Raw genomic sequence first — 18442 nt, forward strand, 5'->3', positions numbered from 1 at the left:
CCCCCCCCCAAAAAAAAAAAAACAGAAATGTATTCTCTCATGTTTCTGGAGGCTAACAGTCTGAAATCAAGGTATCAGCAGAGGCATTGAGGGAAGATCCATTTCATGCCTCCCTCCTAGCTTCTGGTGGTTCCTGGTGACCCTTGGCATTTCTTGGCTGGTGGCCGCATCACTGCAGTCTCTGCCTCCATCTTCATGTGGCCTTCTTGTCTGCTTGTGACTGTGTGTGCCTCCGCTTCTTATAAAGACCTGTCACTGGAGTAAGGTGCTACCTGGTTAACCCAGGATGATCGCATCTGAGAGCCTTCACTTAATACATTTGCAAAGACTCCTTTTCCAAATAAAGTCACATTCACAGGTACCAGGAGTTACAACTTGGATATATCTTTTTGGGGGTCACAGTTCAACCCACTACAATCATAAGCATAACTGGTTATATACAGCTTACAAGATTCTGATTTCAGCAAGTCGGATGGGGCAGATGCTGCAGTTTCTCCTACCACATAAAACCCAAGAAATGATTCAAAATATATATTAAATACTATAAACATTAGGAGCCCTGACGGCACCTAACAACAACAATAACTGTAAATATATACTATATTTATTTAAAAAATAAAAAAGGAAGGGGAAAGCAACTCTCAGGGTCTTGGTGAACCTGAAAAGACACAGAATCTGTAAGATACTGAAGCATACAGCATTTGACGGAAAAAAGAAAAGAAAAAAAAACCTACTTGATAGGAAAAGTATGAGGTAGTGTTCACCCAGAAGGTGGGAGCATATCGAGGAGATCTGCTCCTAGAAGTGGTGGAGAACACCGCTGAGAAGGTGTCCAGGGACAACCAGCAGGGTAAGTAATTGAGACGTGCAGTAGGAGCAAGCCCCGCCGTATCCCTCCATTCCCCAGCCCCTGAAGGTCATAAAGCAGTGACTGGGGTGTCTGACTCCAGGCATGGAGCAGTCATGTGGGCATGTGAGGGAAGAGTCCGGGGAGCACAAGTCTGGGGAGCCCACTGAGTGGCCCTGGTACCTAGCAGTAGTAGAATTACCCATGCTGGGAAGTCCCATCATCCAGATACACAATCTAACACCATGTATCACCCATCCCCAGCTCACACTGTGACAGGGCCAGGCAGAAGCTCAGGCAGCAGTTCCTGCCCTACGCTGAGTCCGGCTGAGCAGCCTAAGGCAGTGGATAATTTAGCAGGGTATCTCACCTGCCTACTTGGGCACCTTTAAGAGACATGAGACACTTGAAGAGAACGCACATGAGTGGAAGATATCTAGCTCAGCCACGGAAGAACTTGTCCATGCAGAAACAGTATATATACTAACCACAAGAGGGTTTAATAATCCTGAAACATTTACAGATGAAATGACATGATACCTGGTGTCTAATCTTAACCATCACACCTGGGATTTTCTTCAAAATAATCAGGGCTAGCAAGGGAGCAAAGAAATGGGTGGGGAAAGAATTGAAATAAGATTGGCTATGCATTAATAGTTGTTGAATGATGAACTGCTAACCAAAATTGAGAGAACGGTAATAACAAGGTTAATTCCTTATCCTTTATACACAATTCAAGAAATAGAAGTATATGCATATTTTTTTGGAATTATAAAATTAGCAACCAGAACAAATAAAAACAAATGATTTTTTTAAAATGGTTGATTAAGGGGTAGGATTGGGGAGGGAGATTTTTCATTTTCCACTCTTCTATTGTTTGAATTTCTATTATGTATGATATATTTCTTTTATGATTATTAAAACATAAATCACTCACAAACTGGTAATTTCTATTCCTAGTAAAAAGTTTTGTGACGTATCTTACAGCACTACAGTTAAGAACTGCCACCTTCGATTAACCATTTTAAAAACTGGAGTCTTACCCTAGTCTCATTTTCCTAGAAATATATGAAAATGATTTGAAGCTGACAGCCCCTAACAGCACATTACTTTAAAGACTTTACTGAGAACCCTAAAATGGTTTGGGAACTGAAGCTTTAAGACCATGTTATCTGCCTCTTCAGGAGAAATGTCATCAAAGGAAAATGGAAATTTTTAATAGATCATCATTAGATTCAGGATTATCATTTAGGAAAATGATCAATTCACACTTGGACAATATTAAAATACTCTAACTTTTGTCTTTGATTTATAAGAAAAAGTTTCTGTGCTTGGTCTTAGATTATTTTCTATTTAGAGTTGTTTTGGTGATTCTTCTCTACACTCTTTTTTTTTCTTTATTGAAAATGAATACGGAAGAAAAAGCATGCACTGTACAGCGGGTTTACTAAAGAAACTCTGCAGTTGCGTTGACTTCTAGGCACTTTGCCCGGCCAAAGGGTGACTGTAGCGCTGGTGGTGCACGTGGCTGTGGGTCTGGGCAGATGAAAAATGTCTGCTTTTATAATAAGTCGGACAGTTGTTAAACTTGTAGATACTCTGTAGTTCTTGCAAGTCCCTCTGTCCTCTGTATTTTTAACTTGTCACTCTGTCTGAAGTTCCACTGTTGTTTTTTTAAGTCACCTGCCTGTCAGGGTACATGATATTTATCTTGTTCAAGAAACCAAAGGTCAGAAAAGGAGGAAGTGCTGTCTATAAAATGTGGTTGATTCATAGTTTGCATACATGTGAAATGGAAAAAGATTTACACAATATTGAATACTACTTTTAATATATTTGTATATATTCAATTTTAATTTTGGTAGCATTTATTTTTCTTCCCTACTTCTACTTTTTTTTTACCTGACAGAATGACAACCACCACTAAAAAAAAATACAGCTTTTTCTTTTTTTATTCTCTTTATAATACTTGAAAATAGCAACTAAGTTAATTGTTGTTGTTAGGGTCACCGAGTTGGTTCCTTCCTATTCATAGCGACCCCGTGTACAACAGAACCAAACACTGCCCGGTCCTGGGTCATCCTCACAGTCGTTGGCTGTGTTTGAGCCCGTTGCTGCAGCCACTGTGTCAGTCCATCTCGTCAAAGATCTTTCTCTCTCTTGCTGACCCTCTACTTTACCAAGCATGATGTCCTTCTCCAGGGACTGGTCCCTCCTAATAACATGTCCAAAGTACACGAGACAAAGTCTTGCTACCCTCGCTTCCAAGGAGCACTCTGACTGTACTTCTTCTGAGACAGACCTGTTCATTCTTCTGGCAGTCCGTGATATAGTCAATACTCTCCGCCAACACCGTAATTCAAAGGCATCAGTTTTTCTTCAGTCTTCCTTATTATCAGTTACTGTAAAATAGCCATTTTTCCTTCCTATTTGTAGGATCCAGGTGTGGGGCTGATGTCTAACATAGACCTCCTCTAGGACTTGAACAGGAGCCCTGGTGGCACAGTAGTTAAGTGCTCAGCTGTGAACCGAAAGGTCAGCAGTTCAAAACCACCAGCTGCTTGGCAGGAGAAAGATGTAGCAGTCTGCTGCCGTAAAGATTACAGCCTGGGAAACCCTATAGGGCAGTTCTCCTCTGTCCTACAGGGTTGCTATGAGTCAGAATAGACTCAGTGGCAGTGGGTTTAGGACCTTAACTCCAAAGTCCAGTGCCGTTGTTTTACTGCCCACACTGGCCCAGAAGGAGTCTTAGCTATGCCCATGTGGGTTAGATTAAACCTCAGGTGTCCACTAGTTTGGAGAGCCCAAGAAAGTCAAGATTAACACAGCCTATAACATTTGCTAGAACCATTTTACTGCTGTAGCCAGCCCTGCATGTGCTCCAGCCAGGAGTGAAATGAGACGTTTTTCCTGTCTTCAAATGTGGAAGAATCTAAAACTGGCCCAGCCATCCAGGGGCGAACTTGGGAATCAACTTACACGTGTCAGTGGCTGTTTTCTTTCTTTTCTGCTCCACGCTTTAACACACTGTAGCTGAAGTACATTAGCCACCACGTATTTTAGGTACACAGTGTTTGTCCCTCTCCCTCCTTCTTTATCCTGTTTCATTTCTGTGACACTGTTTCTAGAAAACAGTGTGTTTCTTCTTTTTCTGTAATTGTGATTTTAGTTAGAAAAGCTTTTCAAATTTGAAAGCTTCTATATTCAGTGTTTGAATCAATGACAACAAAATAATATGAGATTAAATACAAGATTCAACCAGGATCAACACATTTCCATGAATTGGTGCTATTTAACGCTGCCAGTGAATGTGAAGTTTGTTTGTATGCTTTTCTAAATGCACTGTTGCTTGTCTTGATGATTTACAAGTACTGCTAGTGCTGTTTAAGTCTGTTGTGACAATGCTAAATAGAGTCCTTTGGCAAACTCAGCTGTTTTTATTAAAAGTGAATAGTGGTGAGTGGAAAGGGGCTTGTAAACAATTTTCTTGTCAAAGAATGATGATGGAGAAATAAAGCAATTTTACTTCCTTGTTTTTGAGCGTCAGTTCCACGTACTTTTCAGCTTTTCTCCACAGAGCCCCTTCCTTACTTTCACATTGAGAACAGTCTTGGTTGTCAGTGTGTTGAAAAATAAAATTTTGTGTGTCTTTATCTTTGTGGGTGTAGGATTGCTATTTTACATAGTTATTTTTTGACTAGAAAGAAGAAACTTCTTTTTAAGAAAAATGTGTTCAAGTTGTTTAGTTATTGACTTACGGTTTTATGTCCTTATTTCATCAAAGAAAATAAGAATAAAAATTGAGAAAGCTTCTAATTAAATGTATTTAAGCAGTAAAAATGCATGTTTGGCTTCATCTGGCATTAGTTAAAGCGCCTTAACAGTTTTCATATTTGGTGGATGCTTAATAAGAACATGTTACAGTGCAGTAATAATTTAACTCTTGTTGAATCTTGGAAAATATAGTAGATAAACAGAAATGTTGAATGCTTCTTCACCTTTGGATCAGGGATATGGCAAGTCATTAGTTAGTATTGGTAGCAGTATTGTCATACTAACTTTTTTCTAGAGTTTTTATGGTTTTGTTTATCCTTTCCATGTCTTAATAAAGTATTTTGGTGTTGGAAACTACCTTGGATGAGTATATCAGAATCCCTGGGAGATTCTAAAATCAACTCAGTCCTGATTTTAGAAGGTCATTACTTCCTGGTGTAGCATTCTCAAAGGAACCAGGATAAACCTCTATTTCTCAAAGTGAAAAATAGATATATATATTGTAATTTCAAGCTCATGATCTCTGGCTTTGAGAATTAACTAGCTGCTTTTGGAAGTTAACATGATTTTTAGTCTCTTGAATTGTAAACCAAGTATTATATTCTTCTACAAAAGAGAAGCAAAATGTAGATCTCCCTGAAAATTTATTTTAATAAAAAATGTATCTTTATTTCAGTATCTTAAATAGTGAAGATGAAGAAATATTCAATAATGAAGAGTGTGAATATACATCCAAAAAAAGGAAAAAGGACCATTTTGGAAATGATACAAATACTCAATGTAAGATAATTTTCATTAATAATTGTATATTATATTTTAGCTATTGAATATGTTGCTATACTAAATTATTTTGACATGCTGCCTTATGAAATAAAAGATGGTATATAATACAGCACTGTATGGAGCATCAACCACTGCTTTAATGATCAGACTTTTTACAACTCAACCATTTTAGTAAAATCATTTAGTTTAGCTGGTAAATAGGCAAAACAAAAGATAGCAAAAGCCCCAAAACAACCAACATATCTAAATGATTGAATACCCACTGCCATCGAGTCGATTCTGACTCATAGCAACCCTGTAGGACAGAGTAGAACTGCCCCACAGGGTTTCCAAGGAGCCGCTGGTGGATTCAACCAGCAGCCGTAGCTTCCCTGCAGCTCTTTGAAAAGCAGTCATGAATTCGGTTCATCAGAGCCTCTGTGTTTCACTTCTAAGCAATGAGGCCAGATTGTGAAGTGACTTGACATTAATCCAGGATTCATTGAAGTTCTGAGCAAGAGACAGACATGATCAGATCTGGATTTTAGGAACACCTGGAGGCAGGCAGACTGGAAGCTGTTGCAGTAGCCTGTGTGAAAGGGATTGAGGGCCTATAGTAGGGCACTGCATTGTGGCACAGTCATGAGTTATTAAGAACTTTTTTTTTTTTAATGGTATTAATATACTCTATTGAAGAAGATAAGGGGCCCTGGTGGTGCAGTGGTTAAGTGCTTGGCTGCTAACCAAAAAGTTGGCAGTTTGAACTCACCAGCTGCTTTGTGGGAGAAAGATGTGGCAGTCTGCTTCCATAAAGATTTCAGCCTCGGAAACCCTATAGGGCAGTTCTCCTGTGTCCTGTAGGGTCGTTATGAGTCAGAATTGACTCGATGGCAACAGGTTTATTGAAGAAGATAGGATCATATGGAGAATATAGTTATATAATATGTTTCTTGAAGTTTGAGATTCGAGTTATATGAAAAATTTACATATATGGAGTACCATTTGAAGTCAGTAAGGGAGGTATAGAAATTTTATTAGGGTTCCTAAGAGCTCATTAATAATTTAATTGCATTTTTATAATATTTATGTTTTGATATTGTCATTATCAATAATGCTGATTTTCTTCTAAGTTATTAAGGCTTGGTGCTGTCTTAAGTCGTTTTTCTTATAAAGCTCTTTCAGCTCTTTTTAAACCAATATTAGGAAACAAAGTAATTCTGCTTACATTTAACTAAGTAAAAGTAACTCTTATCTGTACTGTAAGTCAGATAGTTATGTTAGCATATGCAATGATAGAAGTTCCTTTAAACCTTCATTTTGAAATGATTCACCAACTTTTAAAACAAAGTTAATTTTTATTCTAGGTTTTTATCGTGAGAAATGGATCTATGTCCATAAAGAAAGCACAAGAGAAGTAAGTGTTCTAAGAGTGTATTTTGTTTTGTTTCTAATGAATATGTAATATCATATCAAATAAATTATTTCTTTTCCAATCTCAAATCTGTGGTTCACATTCTGATATATGAAAGCATATGCTCTAATATATGAGGATCTTTTGAAACAGTGACTCTCAATTGTTGTGTGCACGTGTGGTGTATGGTTACACTGCTCGCTTACGAAAGACTATTAAATATTTTTTTGCTCTGTGTTAACACACTGTTTACAGAAAAGATCCAATTTACCCTAGCATAAGGAACAAAAGAGGAACTTCTGAGGCTGCAGGGTTATGACACGGATCCTACGAATGGGTATAACCAGGCTTCAGGAAGGAAAGGAGCTGGGAACTGGAGGGATGGCACAGCCCTCTCCACCTGCCTGCACCTCACGGTGCAGATTTATCCTGCTCACTTGGTGCAGACCAGATGTCTCTGCTGCTTATCCATGTGGCAGAGTATGTTTGCCTGCGGCTTCTGAGGTTACATGTTACAGTTTCAATCCTGCTAAGAAGGTGGACAGGGACAGGTGCTTCAAGCATGCTATCTGTGATCCAGTCTGTAAAGCAGAGTTAATTCCCAAGGAAAGAAGAGGCTGCTCTGAGATGTGCAGATACCTCGAAAAGGCGTCTGTTTAACATTATTTAGAACTTTGTGGGTTGAAAAGAGAAAGAACTTAAAGTAGGAATATCAGCCGTGATTGGTATCAGATCACAATCTGCGTATGTATCTTTGCTTCCTCCGCAGCTTCCAGGAAAATATTTTGCACGAAGTGGACTTTCAGAAAAATACATATTGAATTTTTTAAATGAATGTATTTCATTGATTCGTCAACCCATAGGACTGTTCTTGGGATTTGGGCACAAAACTAAATTAGCCTTTGTAGTGCATCTGAGATTAAGGTGTTACTACTCCAGCTGCTTTTACTAGACCATCGCATGTCCTCTGTTTAAAATTGGAGAAGTAATCTATTGCCTCAGGTTTTCTATTATTATTTTACAGTTTATCTGTTTCCACAACTCTGAAGTGAAATCTGTGTTTCAAATACAGAGTGTGGAATTTAAAAGGACTCCTGAAAGCTAAAATGCAAATCCATGCAAACCAATGTAAAATATAGGACATCTCATTAAAGAAAAATATCTAAAATAGAATAGTATTTGAGATACTGAAGAAAAAAATACTCAAGTTTACTTGTTTTCTTTGACTTTCGGACCTGTGGGTCTAATTATCAACTTGTTTGGTTTGTTGGGTCCATGTTCTCCAGCCTAGAAATTACCAGTCGTTAGATGAAAACTTCCCCATTTCCTTTAATTCTTCACCTGAAAGGTGTTTTTCAGTGCCTGAGAGATTCTGCTTCTTAGTAGCCAGGTTCCTTTCAGCTTCTTTATCCTTTGTGGTCATTCATACTTCCAACATTGAAACAATGAATAACTCCTTTGCAGATAAGTTAATATGTTTCAACATATGTATTTAATGCATCTTCATAATAACTAAACCGATGCTGTATATATTTTAGCTGCATAGCCTAAAATACATCCAGTTTTTACATGATCTTAAGCTTAATTTATACCTGCCCCCAACTTGTCCCCAACAGAAGAAATCTGGCAAGATATTTAATAAATATGTTTTCAGTGTCATTACATAGGCATTAATATAAAAATGGTGAATTAATTCGTAATGTTTTGATTATACATAAATGGCTTAAATTTTACATTCCTATTATTTTACTGTATTCTCATCTAAATCCGGAATACATTTTCAGAATTAAAAAAAATGCTTTTTTCAAATAAAAAAAACTGCACAGAATAATTGACACCGTCAATTAGTTTTGACTAATTAACTAACTTGACTGATTTTAACTGTTTTGTATTTATCTTTTCCAGAGGCATGGCTACTGTACCTTGGGAGAAGCTTTTAATCGCTTAGACTTCTCAAGTGCAATTCAGGATATCCGAAGGTTCAATTATGTGGTCAAAGTAAGTATTTTATTTCCAAAGCTATTCTGATGATTCTTTTGAATAGCTGTCTTTGGAAGATTGTAAGTGTAAAATGTTTAAAACGCTTTTGCCAACTGCGTAGAATTGTACTTGTTGTCTGTGTAGGAAAAAACAAGAAGAAATGAGTTCAGGGGGGTTTCCTTCATCTTCGTGTTCTAGGTTGAAAGGGCCCCCAGCAGAATTAAGTCCTCATCTGCCTCTTGCAGTATCACGCGTGAACCGATGGCGTCTCCCTGTGGTTTCTCTGAGTTTGCCTTATGCTGCAGAATCGTCTCTTGTTAGATTGCACCAGACTGTGTGTGTGTGTGGTTTAGAATCTCCCACATACTGATAGCTGTCAGTGATAGAAAGAGAAGAGGCAGAATGTTTTCCATAGGGATTTTTTACCTGATGATTTGAAATGGGTTTTCTACTTCATGCTTTTGACAAAGAATGACCCTTTAATAGAGGAAGGACTAGCTACTAGGGAAAAGAAAAAAAAAAAGAATTTTATACAAAATAGAACTTCACAAAAGCTATACGTATTCCATTACTGATGTCATTTTTAGAAGAGATTTTTATCTTGGGTCACATTGACCAAGAAAGAATCTTAGCTATATATTCCATTAACTGTTTGCTTTTATTTGTCTAAAGATTAATTACTATGTGGTTAATTCACCTTCGTTCTGTTATAGGTAGAGTACAAGTGATGGTTTATGAAACTACTAACTTTGTATCTTTAGTGGTGCTGTGAAACATTGGAAAGACTTCTGTTTGAATAGCTTTAGACATTTTAAAAATGTTAACTGAAGGACTAAAACAATTGAGGGGTTAAATACCTTTAAGCCTAAAAGAAACGCATTGCCGTTGAGTAGTCGATTCTGACTCATGGTGACCCTAAAGGACAGAGTAGAACTGCCGCATAGGGTTTTCAAGGCTGTAACCTTTACAAAGCAGACTGCCACATCTTTCTCCCACGGGATGCCTTTCAGTTAGCAGCTCAGTGCTTAAGTACTGCTTCACCAGGGCTGCTTAAAATTAATATAGCTACTTCAAATGTCTTTCGACTAATGTTAGCATGGTATATCTTCCTCCATCCTTTTATTTTTATTCCATCTGGGTCTTTATACTGAAACTGGGTTTCTTGTAGATAATACATGCTTTGATCTTTTAACCCACTCTGTCTCTTTTGATTGGCGTATTTAGAGCACTCACATTTAAAGTGATTACTGATGTAATTGGATTAATACCTCCCATACTTGTAACTTTTCTGTTTGTTGTCAGTGTTCTTTGTGTCTTTTTTTACTTTCCTCTCTTCCTGCCTTCTCTGGCTTTAAATGAGCATTTCGTATGATTCCATTTTCTGTACATCCTTCGCTTATCTGTTATACTGTTAACATTTTTCTGGTGGTTGTCCTAGACTTTGCAATGTTCATTTGAAAGTAATCTACATCCACTTTCAGATAACAGTGCAGTCACGCGCTGCATAACATTCAGGTAACGTCCAACCGCTTACACGTCTGTGGTCCCATGAGGTTGTAATAGAGTTGAGAAATCTCAACTGGAGAATGAGATATAGCGAACGCAACAGCTTCCCGCACGTAACACATGTATCCCATGTCTCTTGTATACAGAGCCATTGCACTGCCAGGCATATAATAAAAAAACCCATTGCCATTGAGTCAATTCCATCTCACAGCGACCCTGTAGGACAGAGTAAAACTGCCCCATAGGGTTTCCAAGGAGTGGCTGGTGAATTCAGACTGCTGACCTTTTAGTTAGCAGCCATAGCTCTCAACCACTGTGCCACAGGGCTCCAGGTGTATAATGGTACAGTACATATATAAGCTATAATACTAATAAACACCTGTGTTCCTGGCTTATGTACGTATTGTACTGTACTTTCTATATAAAAAGTTTACCGTATAACAGTGTATGCTTTGACTCATAGGCAGCAGTATCCAGTCTTGTGTCTCTTGAGTGTTGTAGCATTATCTCTCTGTTTAATTTTCTTTTGAAAATATCACTGTGAAGTGCATCATGGTTTCCAAACACAGCAAGACCAGTGCTAGTGAGAGCAGCAGCAAGGGGCAGAGCAGAAGTATCGATTTGGAAGTGAAAAAAGGTTATTAGCCCTTTCGTGACTCAGTTATTTTTCCGCTTTAATTTTTGTTAGTACTGTGTGTTTTCAGTAATGGAGGGCATACTGAATCATTGAATGTGTCTGCATTTTTGGTAGGTAATATGATTTTTGTGTTATGCCTCAGTCCACAAATCATACCCTCGGAGTCCAGAGGTACATATGTGTACCAAGTAAAAAATTTTCAAAAGTCACATTTTTCCTACCAAAAATTCAAGGGTTCAGCACCACCTCATACAATATCCTATAAAAACAGTAATTTGTGGCACAGTCCTGTTTTTTCTGTTTCAAACTGTTAAACAGGGCCCTGCCTACCGGCAACACAGACTGTCAGTGGGACAGCAGCTTCCCAATGAACCCCAGAGGTACAAAAAGTAAGTGGTAGCTATATATACTGCCAGTCCTGAAAGGGTTAAACAACGCGAAGGTGGAAAATCAGTGAATGCTTTTGCTCACAATTTAGGCCTGTCACACTTGACAATCATGAGGATCCTCAAAAACAAAGAAAAAATTCTCGAAGTTGTTAAAGGACCGGCTCCCCTGAAAGCTACAAGGCTAATGAAAATGCCAGAGGGAACTATATCAGATATGGAAAAATTGCTAATGACATGAATTGAGAACCAAACACAAAAGCGAATCCCTTCCAGCTCGTTGACGATCACTGCTAAAATATGAAGCTTATTCGAGATGCTTAAAGAAAAAAAAGCAGGACGATACTGTGATACAGTGTTCACACAACATCCAAATCACATAACGTCCTATTTCACAGAACATATCGTGGACATTAAGCAATGCATGACTGTATACTGCTTCACATGTAGTGCAGGTACCTTATATAAAAGTATTCCCAATTTTTCCTTCCTATTCCTTAAGACATTGCTATCATTCATGTCACTTATCCATAAGCTCTAATCACCGAATACATTGTTACTGTTATTATTTTGAACCAACAGTTATCTATTAGATCATTTAAGAATAAGACAAAGATAAAATATTTTATTTTACTTTTATTTCTTCTCTAATGCTCTTCCTTTCTTTATGTAGACTAGCATTTCTGACCTGTATTATTTTCCTTCTTTCTGAAGAACTTTTAGCATTTCTTGCAAGGTAGACCTATTGGCAACAAATTCTCTCTATTTATTTATTTGGTCCTAGAAAGTTTATTTCTCCTTTACTTTTGAAGGATAAGTTAGTTGGATACAGACTTCTAGGCTGAGGGGTTTTTTTTTGGTTTGTTTGTCTTTTGTTTTTCTTTTGACATTCAGATATTTCATTCTGCTTTCTCCTTGCTTACATGGTTTCTAAAGAGAAATTCAGTGTAATTCTTATCCACGTTCCTTTATAGGTAAGGTTGTTTGTTTTCTTTTTTTCTGGTTTCTTTAACGATTTTGTCTTTGGTTTTCTGCAGCGTGAATATTATGATGTGGTTATGTGTATATTTTTTGGTGTTCATCCAACTTGGTATTCTTTGAGTTTCTTGGATCTGTGATTTGGTATCTGCCATTAATTTAGAAAATTCTTAGCCATTATTACTACAAATATTTCTTCTGCTCCTTTCTCTCTGATATTCCCAGTATGTGTATGTTACTTTTTTTACAGTTGTCCCACATCTTGGATATTCTGTTCCTTTTTCTTTTTCCTTCATTCTTTTTTCTCTTTGCATTTCATTTTGGGACATTTCTATTGATGTACGTTGAAGCTCACTGATTGTTTCATCAGCTAGCTATATCTAGTCTGCTGGTGAGTCCATCAAGGGCGTTCTTCATTTCTGTTACATTGCTTTTTATTTCTAGCATTTCTTTTTCATTCCTCCTTAGAGTTTCCATCTCTCTGCTTACATTACCCATCTGTTTTTACATATTGTCCACTTTTTCCATTAGTATCTTTAGCATATTAGTAATAGTTATTTTAAATTTCCATTCTGCTAACTCCAAAATCTTTGACATATCTAAGTCTGGCTCTTAATGCTTGGTCTCTTCAAACTGTGTTTTGTTTTTCCTCCATTTTAGCATTACTTGTAATTTTTTTGTGAAAAGCCAGACATAATGCATCAGGTAATAGGAACAGAGGTAGACAGTCCTTTGGTGTGAAGTTTTATATTTATCTGGCTAGGAGTTTGGCTGTGTTTATTTTTTGCTATAGCTGCGGGTGTCAAATGCTTCAGTTTCTTTTAGTGCCCTTGTTTTTGTCTCCTTTGTTGTCGTTCAGATTCCCCAGGAACTTCTTAAGTAGAATCTGTATCTTACAGCTTTCTCAGTTGTAATCCACTGTCACTGTACTAGAGCCCTATTGATGTGGTGGCAAGGTATTAGAAAGGATAAGCATTCTATAATCTTATGACTTTTTAAAAAGTGGGCTACAGTCCCTGACTGACTTTCAGAAGCATTCCTGGCCTTTTTTTTTTTTTTTTTTTTCTTCCCTATATAAGAGAGGAAGGCCATATGGGCTTGAGCAGGCCAGTTGCATTTCTCCAATGTGAGACAAGGCTCTGGCAAAGCTGCAGCCCCTGCCACTGAGAACAGAACACTCTGGACTTGTTTCAAAATGGCTGCTTTTCCTGTGGGTGTATTTCCAAAATTTCACTTTTCACTTCCCCCTACCTGAAGCACGAGGAGATTTTTCTCCGGTCTTCACTGTGAATACCTGGTCAGGCACTTGGCGGTAAAACTTATGAAACTTTGGGGAGCAGTCTCCCCAAGACTGGGCCCCTAGGAGGTTTCAACTCTGAAGCTCTTCCACACCCAGCCTCCTAGATTTGTCAGTTACCATTTAAGTGTTTCTACCAGTTGCTGGCTGCAGCACAGCAGTGGCCTCTGATCCTGGTAAGCTGTGATTCTCGATATTTCCCTCTTTCTCCAGTTTTTGGGCAGTGATTTGCCCTGTAATCTCAATTCTCTGGTTACTCTTAGAAGAGTTGTTTATTTTCAGCTTGTTCAGCCTTTTCTTGTAAGGAGGGGGGTGACAACTTCCCAAGCTCTTTGCAAGTCAGAGTGGGCACCCTAATGTTTTTATTGAATAGGCTTTTAAATTAGAAAATAATGTGTGCTCATGAAATAAATTAAACAAGACCACAGAGAATAAGGTGAAATTTAAGTTTTCTCTCTACTCCTTTCTGAACTCCTTGTCATGGCCCCTTCTCCATGCATTACTGTTGTCAGTAATTTCTTGGCAATTCTTAAGGGTATTTTCTCTCTGTATAAACAAATACATGAATATATATGTATAGTTAAGTTTTTATGCTTTTGTATGTATATATAGACTTTAAAAATCCAGATGAAATCATATCATATATTGTATAATTTTATTGTGTCATATATTATTCTGTAACACTGACAATGAACCCTGGATATTTTGTTCCTATGATTGCATTTAGTGCAATTTGTTTTAATAGATGCATGTTATTTACTTCCTAGTGGTGTAATTGCTCTTGTCAAATATAATTGTTCATTTTAACTTCTCTGTAATCTGAATGTGTTTTATTGATTGATACTTTGGTTTGTTTCAGCTTTATTTAAAACTCATCATAGGAAAATCAGTTTTCTCTATTATATTAAATTTAATATTTTGATTATTCTTTCAACTTGCATTAGCGTATAATTTCTCATATAATTAGGCCATGTCTTACAAGGTTAGAAAATTGCTCCCTGAGATTGCCAGTCACACAGTTCCTTATAGAGCAAGATAATAATGTTTAAAATAAGTTGTACTTACTACAATATTATATTTATATTTTCTGAAAATCCAATGTGCCCTCTATAATTACAAAATATTAATTGAAAAAATATTTTTAATAAATATCAAATCTTCACTGCCAGCATTCATAATCAGAGAATAGGTGCTTAACTAGCAGGATAGGATTTGTAATAATAATACAGCAGGCATTTCTAGCAGTATTAGTAAATATACCGTCTACTTTTTTAGCAAGATCTTAAGCATATTTGTTAAGTCACTGCTTGTACTTGGGGTTGTATAAAAGGAATTCATTAATCCCTTAGTCACAGGAGGGGTGTCATGAAATATAAATAAATATAAGTTATATATGGTTAATAAACACATTTATTAGGCTATTTAATGAGAAATGAGTCATGGAAGATTCACATTTAGACAAGATGGGATCATATAGCATATTATTTCTTTATTCAAAAACATTTCATTAAAAGGATAGGAGTTTTCAAAAATATATATGATATTCTGAAAATGTATTTCAGTAATTTTATAATTTAGGAAAAAAGTTTAGAGGTGAAAATAAGATTTCTAAAAGGAATTGTTAATATTTTGACTAGGAGGATATAGCAAGTCAGGATTCTTGGTTGCAAGCTGCAGGACTTGACCGTGGCTCTGTACATAAGAGAAAGGTGTTAATGGGAGGCTAAAGACTAGGCAGTCAGACTGGAAGCCCCATGGACACCAGGGTAGTTCTGCGGTGCCAGAGAAGTGAGGAGTGCAGCAGCCGTCTTTTAGCGAGAACTGCCTAACCAGGGTACGCTCACCGTGCTACCACTGGACGCTGCTGCGGCAACCGAGAGTAAGTTCCTCGTCCTTTCTTCACCACACCCCCTGGAAGTCTCTTGCCCAGGCCCTGGTCGCAAGAGGGTAGTTCCGTGTCCACAGGCATTTTGTCCCAGATGTCTACATGCAGTGGGGAATTCCCCATGACTAATAAGGAGGGTTGAATACTCAATAGCCAAAGACTGAAGTCAGCTACAGAGGAGACGTATAGGGAGTGAACCATCAGAGGAAATTAAAAATCTACCTTTTTATAAAGACGTCTGGGCTAATCTGACATAAAGGCATAAAAATGACAAGTATAGATACATGACTTTTTATCCATCTCACTATGAATAGGCCCTGAGTTTCTAGCTGTTCTTCTAAATGGGACTTCTTTCTATAACTTTTCTCCAACTTTATCCTATAAGTCAAGCATAAATGTGCTGGCGAAGGAATAGTGACAACGTGAAACACAGCCTCTCCCCTCGTGGAGTTCACAGTCTAGTTGTGGTAACAAAGCTTAATCAAGGACTCCCACAGCTAGAGTGTACATTATGGTGAGGTCTGTCAAGGGAAGGCACACAGCAATGGCGCAGTTACAGGGAAGGAGCTGACCAGTCTAGAGGGCCAGAGAAGGCTTCCTTGAGAAAGACGTCTGAATTAGTAGTTGAAAGATGAGTTTAATTAACGAGTGAAGAAGGAGTGAGCATTCCCAGCAGAGGGAGTGAGCAAAGACCCTGTGTTAGGACGGAACGTGGCCTTTGCCAGTGTTGCTTATTGTTGTTCCCAGGTGTTTAAAGTGCACATCAGTTTGCTCTGGAAAATAATGAAAACTGCCATTTCTGTATTACTTAACAGTTTGTATAGCACTTACACATGCTCCTTCTCATTTGATTCTTACATCAGCTCGATAAGGTATTGTAATCCATGCATTGAAGATCTGAAAACTGAACTTTAGAGAGGTAACCATCCTGCCCATGGTTACCATATCAAAAATGAAAAGAGTTTTAGGGTTTTGCTGAGGTCCTGTACTGGTAGATTGTCTTCTTTTCACTATTACACATTACTATATCAAGTATCATTAAAAGAATTACCATATTTTTCCAAGAAATATTTCTAAATAATAGGTTTATTTTAATTATGGCATAGCGTTTGGACCAAAGGTTTTTATCCTTGAGAGCAGCAATCATGTTTTAGTGATGTTTTTGTGTTCTCTAAAGACCCAAGCACAATTCCTTACACATTATAGTTATTCAGTAAAAACTTTTTGAATGAATAAATATTTAACCTACAGAGGTCTTTTAATATTATCATGCCCATCATGAACCCATGATAATGATAAATTTAATGATATGATTACAAACTAATAAGGTAGCAAAGAGAAAAAAAAATTACAAGTGGTATAACCTGTTTTTTGGCACAGGTTAGATGAAGACACTGTCACATCAATAGAGTATGTAATAATATATTTTGCTGGTGAGTTGTTGAAACTGTTCAGACAGAGTGAAAGTAGTAGAAGGTCAAAATAGCATTCTTCTCTTTCCTTTAGAGAAGCTGACAATACATTTATTATAGTGTCTGATCACTGTCAGTACCTGAAAGTCAGCATATGAAATAAAAGATGATGATTTAAAAAACAGTCATAAAGTTACTAAAAAATTTCGGCACAGGCATATCCATTTACTTATACATATTTTTCAAATAGCTGGCAAAGTTTATGTTAGTTTTTTTATCCTTAACGTAAAAGCATCTGGAATATATTAGAGCAGATTGTATCATCAGCTTAGCAGATGGCATAAATCGATGGTCCTACAGTTCCCAACAGCACACAGCAACAGTAGTTGTATCATTTACTAGCCAAGGTAAAGACGGAAGAACCTTTCAATGGTTGTGTGAATTTGCTGCAAATATTACAACCAGGGATTGAGGCACATATTATGCTCAGATTACTTGTCTGCCATAAAGTTTGTAGCTTCAGAATATTTCCAATAAGATGATTCCTTTATTGTATAGGTTATTTCAAGAAAATATCTCATCATAATGATTTTGAAGTTAAAAAATATATCTATTCTATAATTTTAGTGAGTTTTTTTTTTCTGTTAGAGATAAGGATTTTGTTATTTTTGTTTGTTTTAATATCACCCAGCTTCTCTTATGTCTATTTCATAAACTTCAAAAAAGAAGATTCTGCAACCTTCAGTAATGGTATATCCCAGTATTTAATACTTTCAGTGATAATATATTTTTTGGAACAGCATCGAAGCCTTTTTTGTCACCAATTATTTTTATGTTTTCTTCTCTCTCAGTGTCTATGGAGAGTTGGTCACACTTGTCTTTATGCAGACTTTGTATGTACCTGGGAATTGCTCTTCCATAGACCCACCTGCCCTGGCCCCTTTCATGCCAGAAGTTTTATTTTGCAAGTGTTACTCACTTTTGGAGATGAGCTCCTCACTGTTTCCCAAGTGCTTTGTAGGTCGGTTAAATAGCAGAGACATGAACACGACTAATACACATCTCTGGGCTAGTTCTGTGAGCCGTTAATGTTGAGGAAATGAACATGGTTAAACACTGACATCATGAATGACACTAGGGGTCTTAAACGTGAAATCAGCGCCACACTTGAGAGGCAGCTTGGACTAGTCCTTAAGAGGTTGGCTCTGGAGTTGTACCGTGTTTGATTTCTGTCTCTTTTACTTGTTTATTTACCAGGGGATCTCAGACAGATCACTTAACCTCCTCCTCACCCATAGTATCTGATAAATATTAGTATCTACTTCCGAGGACAGTAGTGAGGATCAACATCCGTTAAATCATATAAAGCTCTTAGAACATCCTGTGTGCTCTGTACATGTTAGCAACTACTGTCATTATCCCTTATGAATGATTCAGGCACAGGGATAACATCTGCATGGAGAGCCATTTACATTCCAAGACTAAAGATGAGAAAACTGAGGCAAAGCAGGATATGACTAAGGTCACAAGAGAAGCAAGGATAGAAGCTAAGAAACAAATTAAATAT

The 18442-nt window shown here is 37.3% G+C and overlaps 1 protein-coding gene and 1 pseudogene across 4 annotated transcripts in view; both read left to right on the forward strand.

Annotated features, from left to right (window-relative positions):
• FBXO25 (F-box protein 25) overlaps positions 1-18442 on the forward strand; it is a 79961-nt gene that overhangs the window by 27264 nt on the left and 34255 nt on the right. For 3 of the 4 annotated variants that reach the window (XM_023728309.1, XM_004373094.2, XM_023728308.1), the window contains exons 3-5: positions 5298-5401; positions 6748-6797; positions 8700-8792. In XM_023728309.1, the coding sequence (XP_023584077.1) occupies positions 5298-5401; positions 6748-6797; positions 8700-8792 (247 nt within the window). Of the gene's footprint in view, positions 1-5297; positions 5402-6747; positions 6798-8699; positions 8793-18442 lie in introns of those variants that run through there. The other variant, XM_023728311.1, reaches the window with a different exon arrangement.
• Positions 12978-18442, forward strand: part of LOC105756098 (ubiquitin-related modifier 1 pseudogene) — an 8854-nt pseudogene continuing 3389 nt past the window's right edge.

Source organism: Trichechus manatus, unplaced genomic scaffold (genome assembly GCF_000243295.1).
Source record: "Trichechus manatus latirostris isolate Lorelei unplaced genomic scaffold, TriManLat1.0 scaffold00023, whole genome shotgun sequence".
Lineage (NCBI taxonomy): Eukaryota > Metazoa > Chordata > Mammalia > Sirenia > Trichechidae > Trichechus > Trichechus manatus.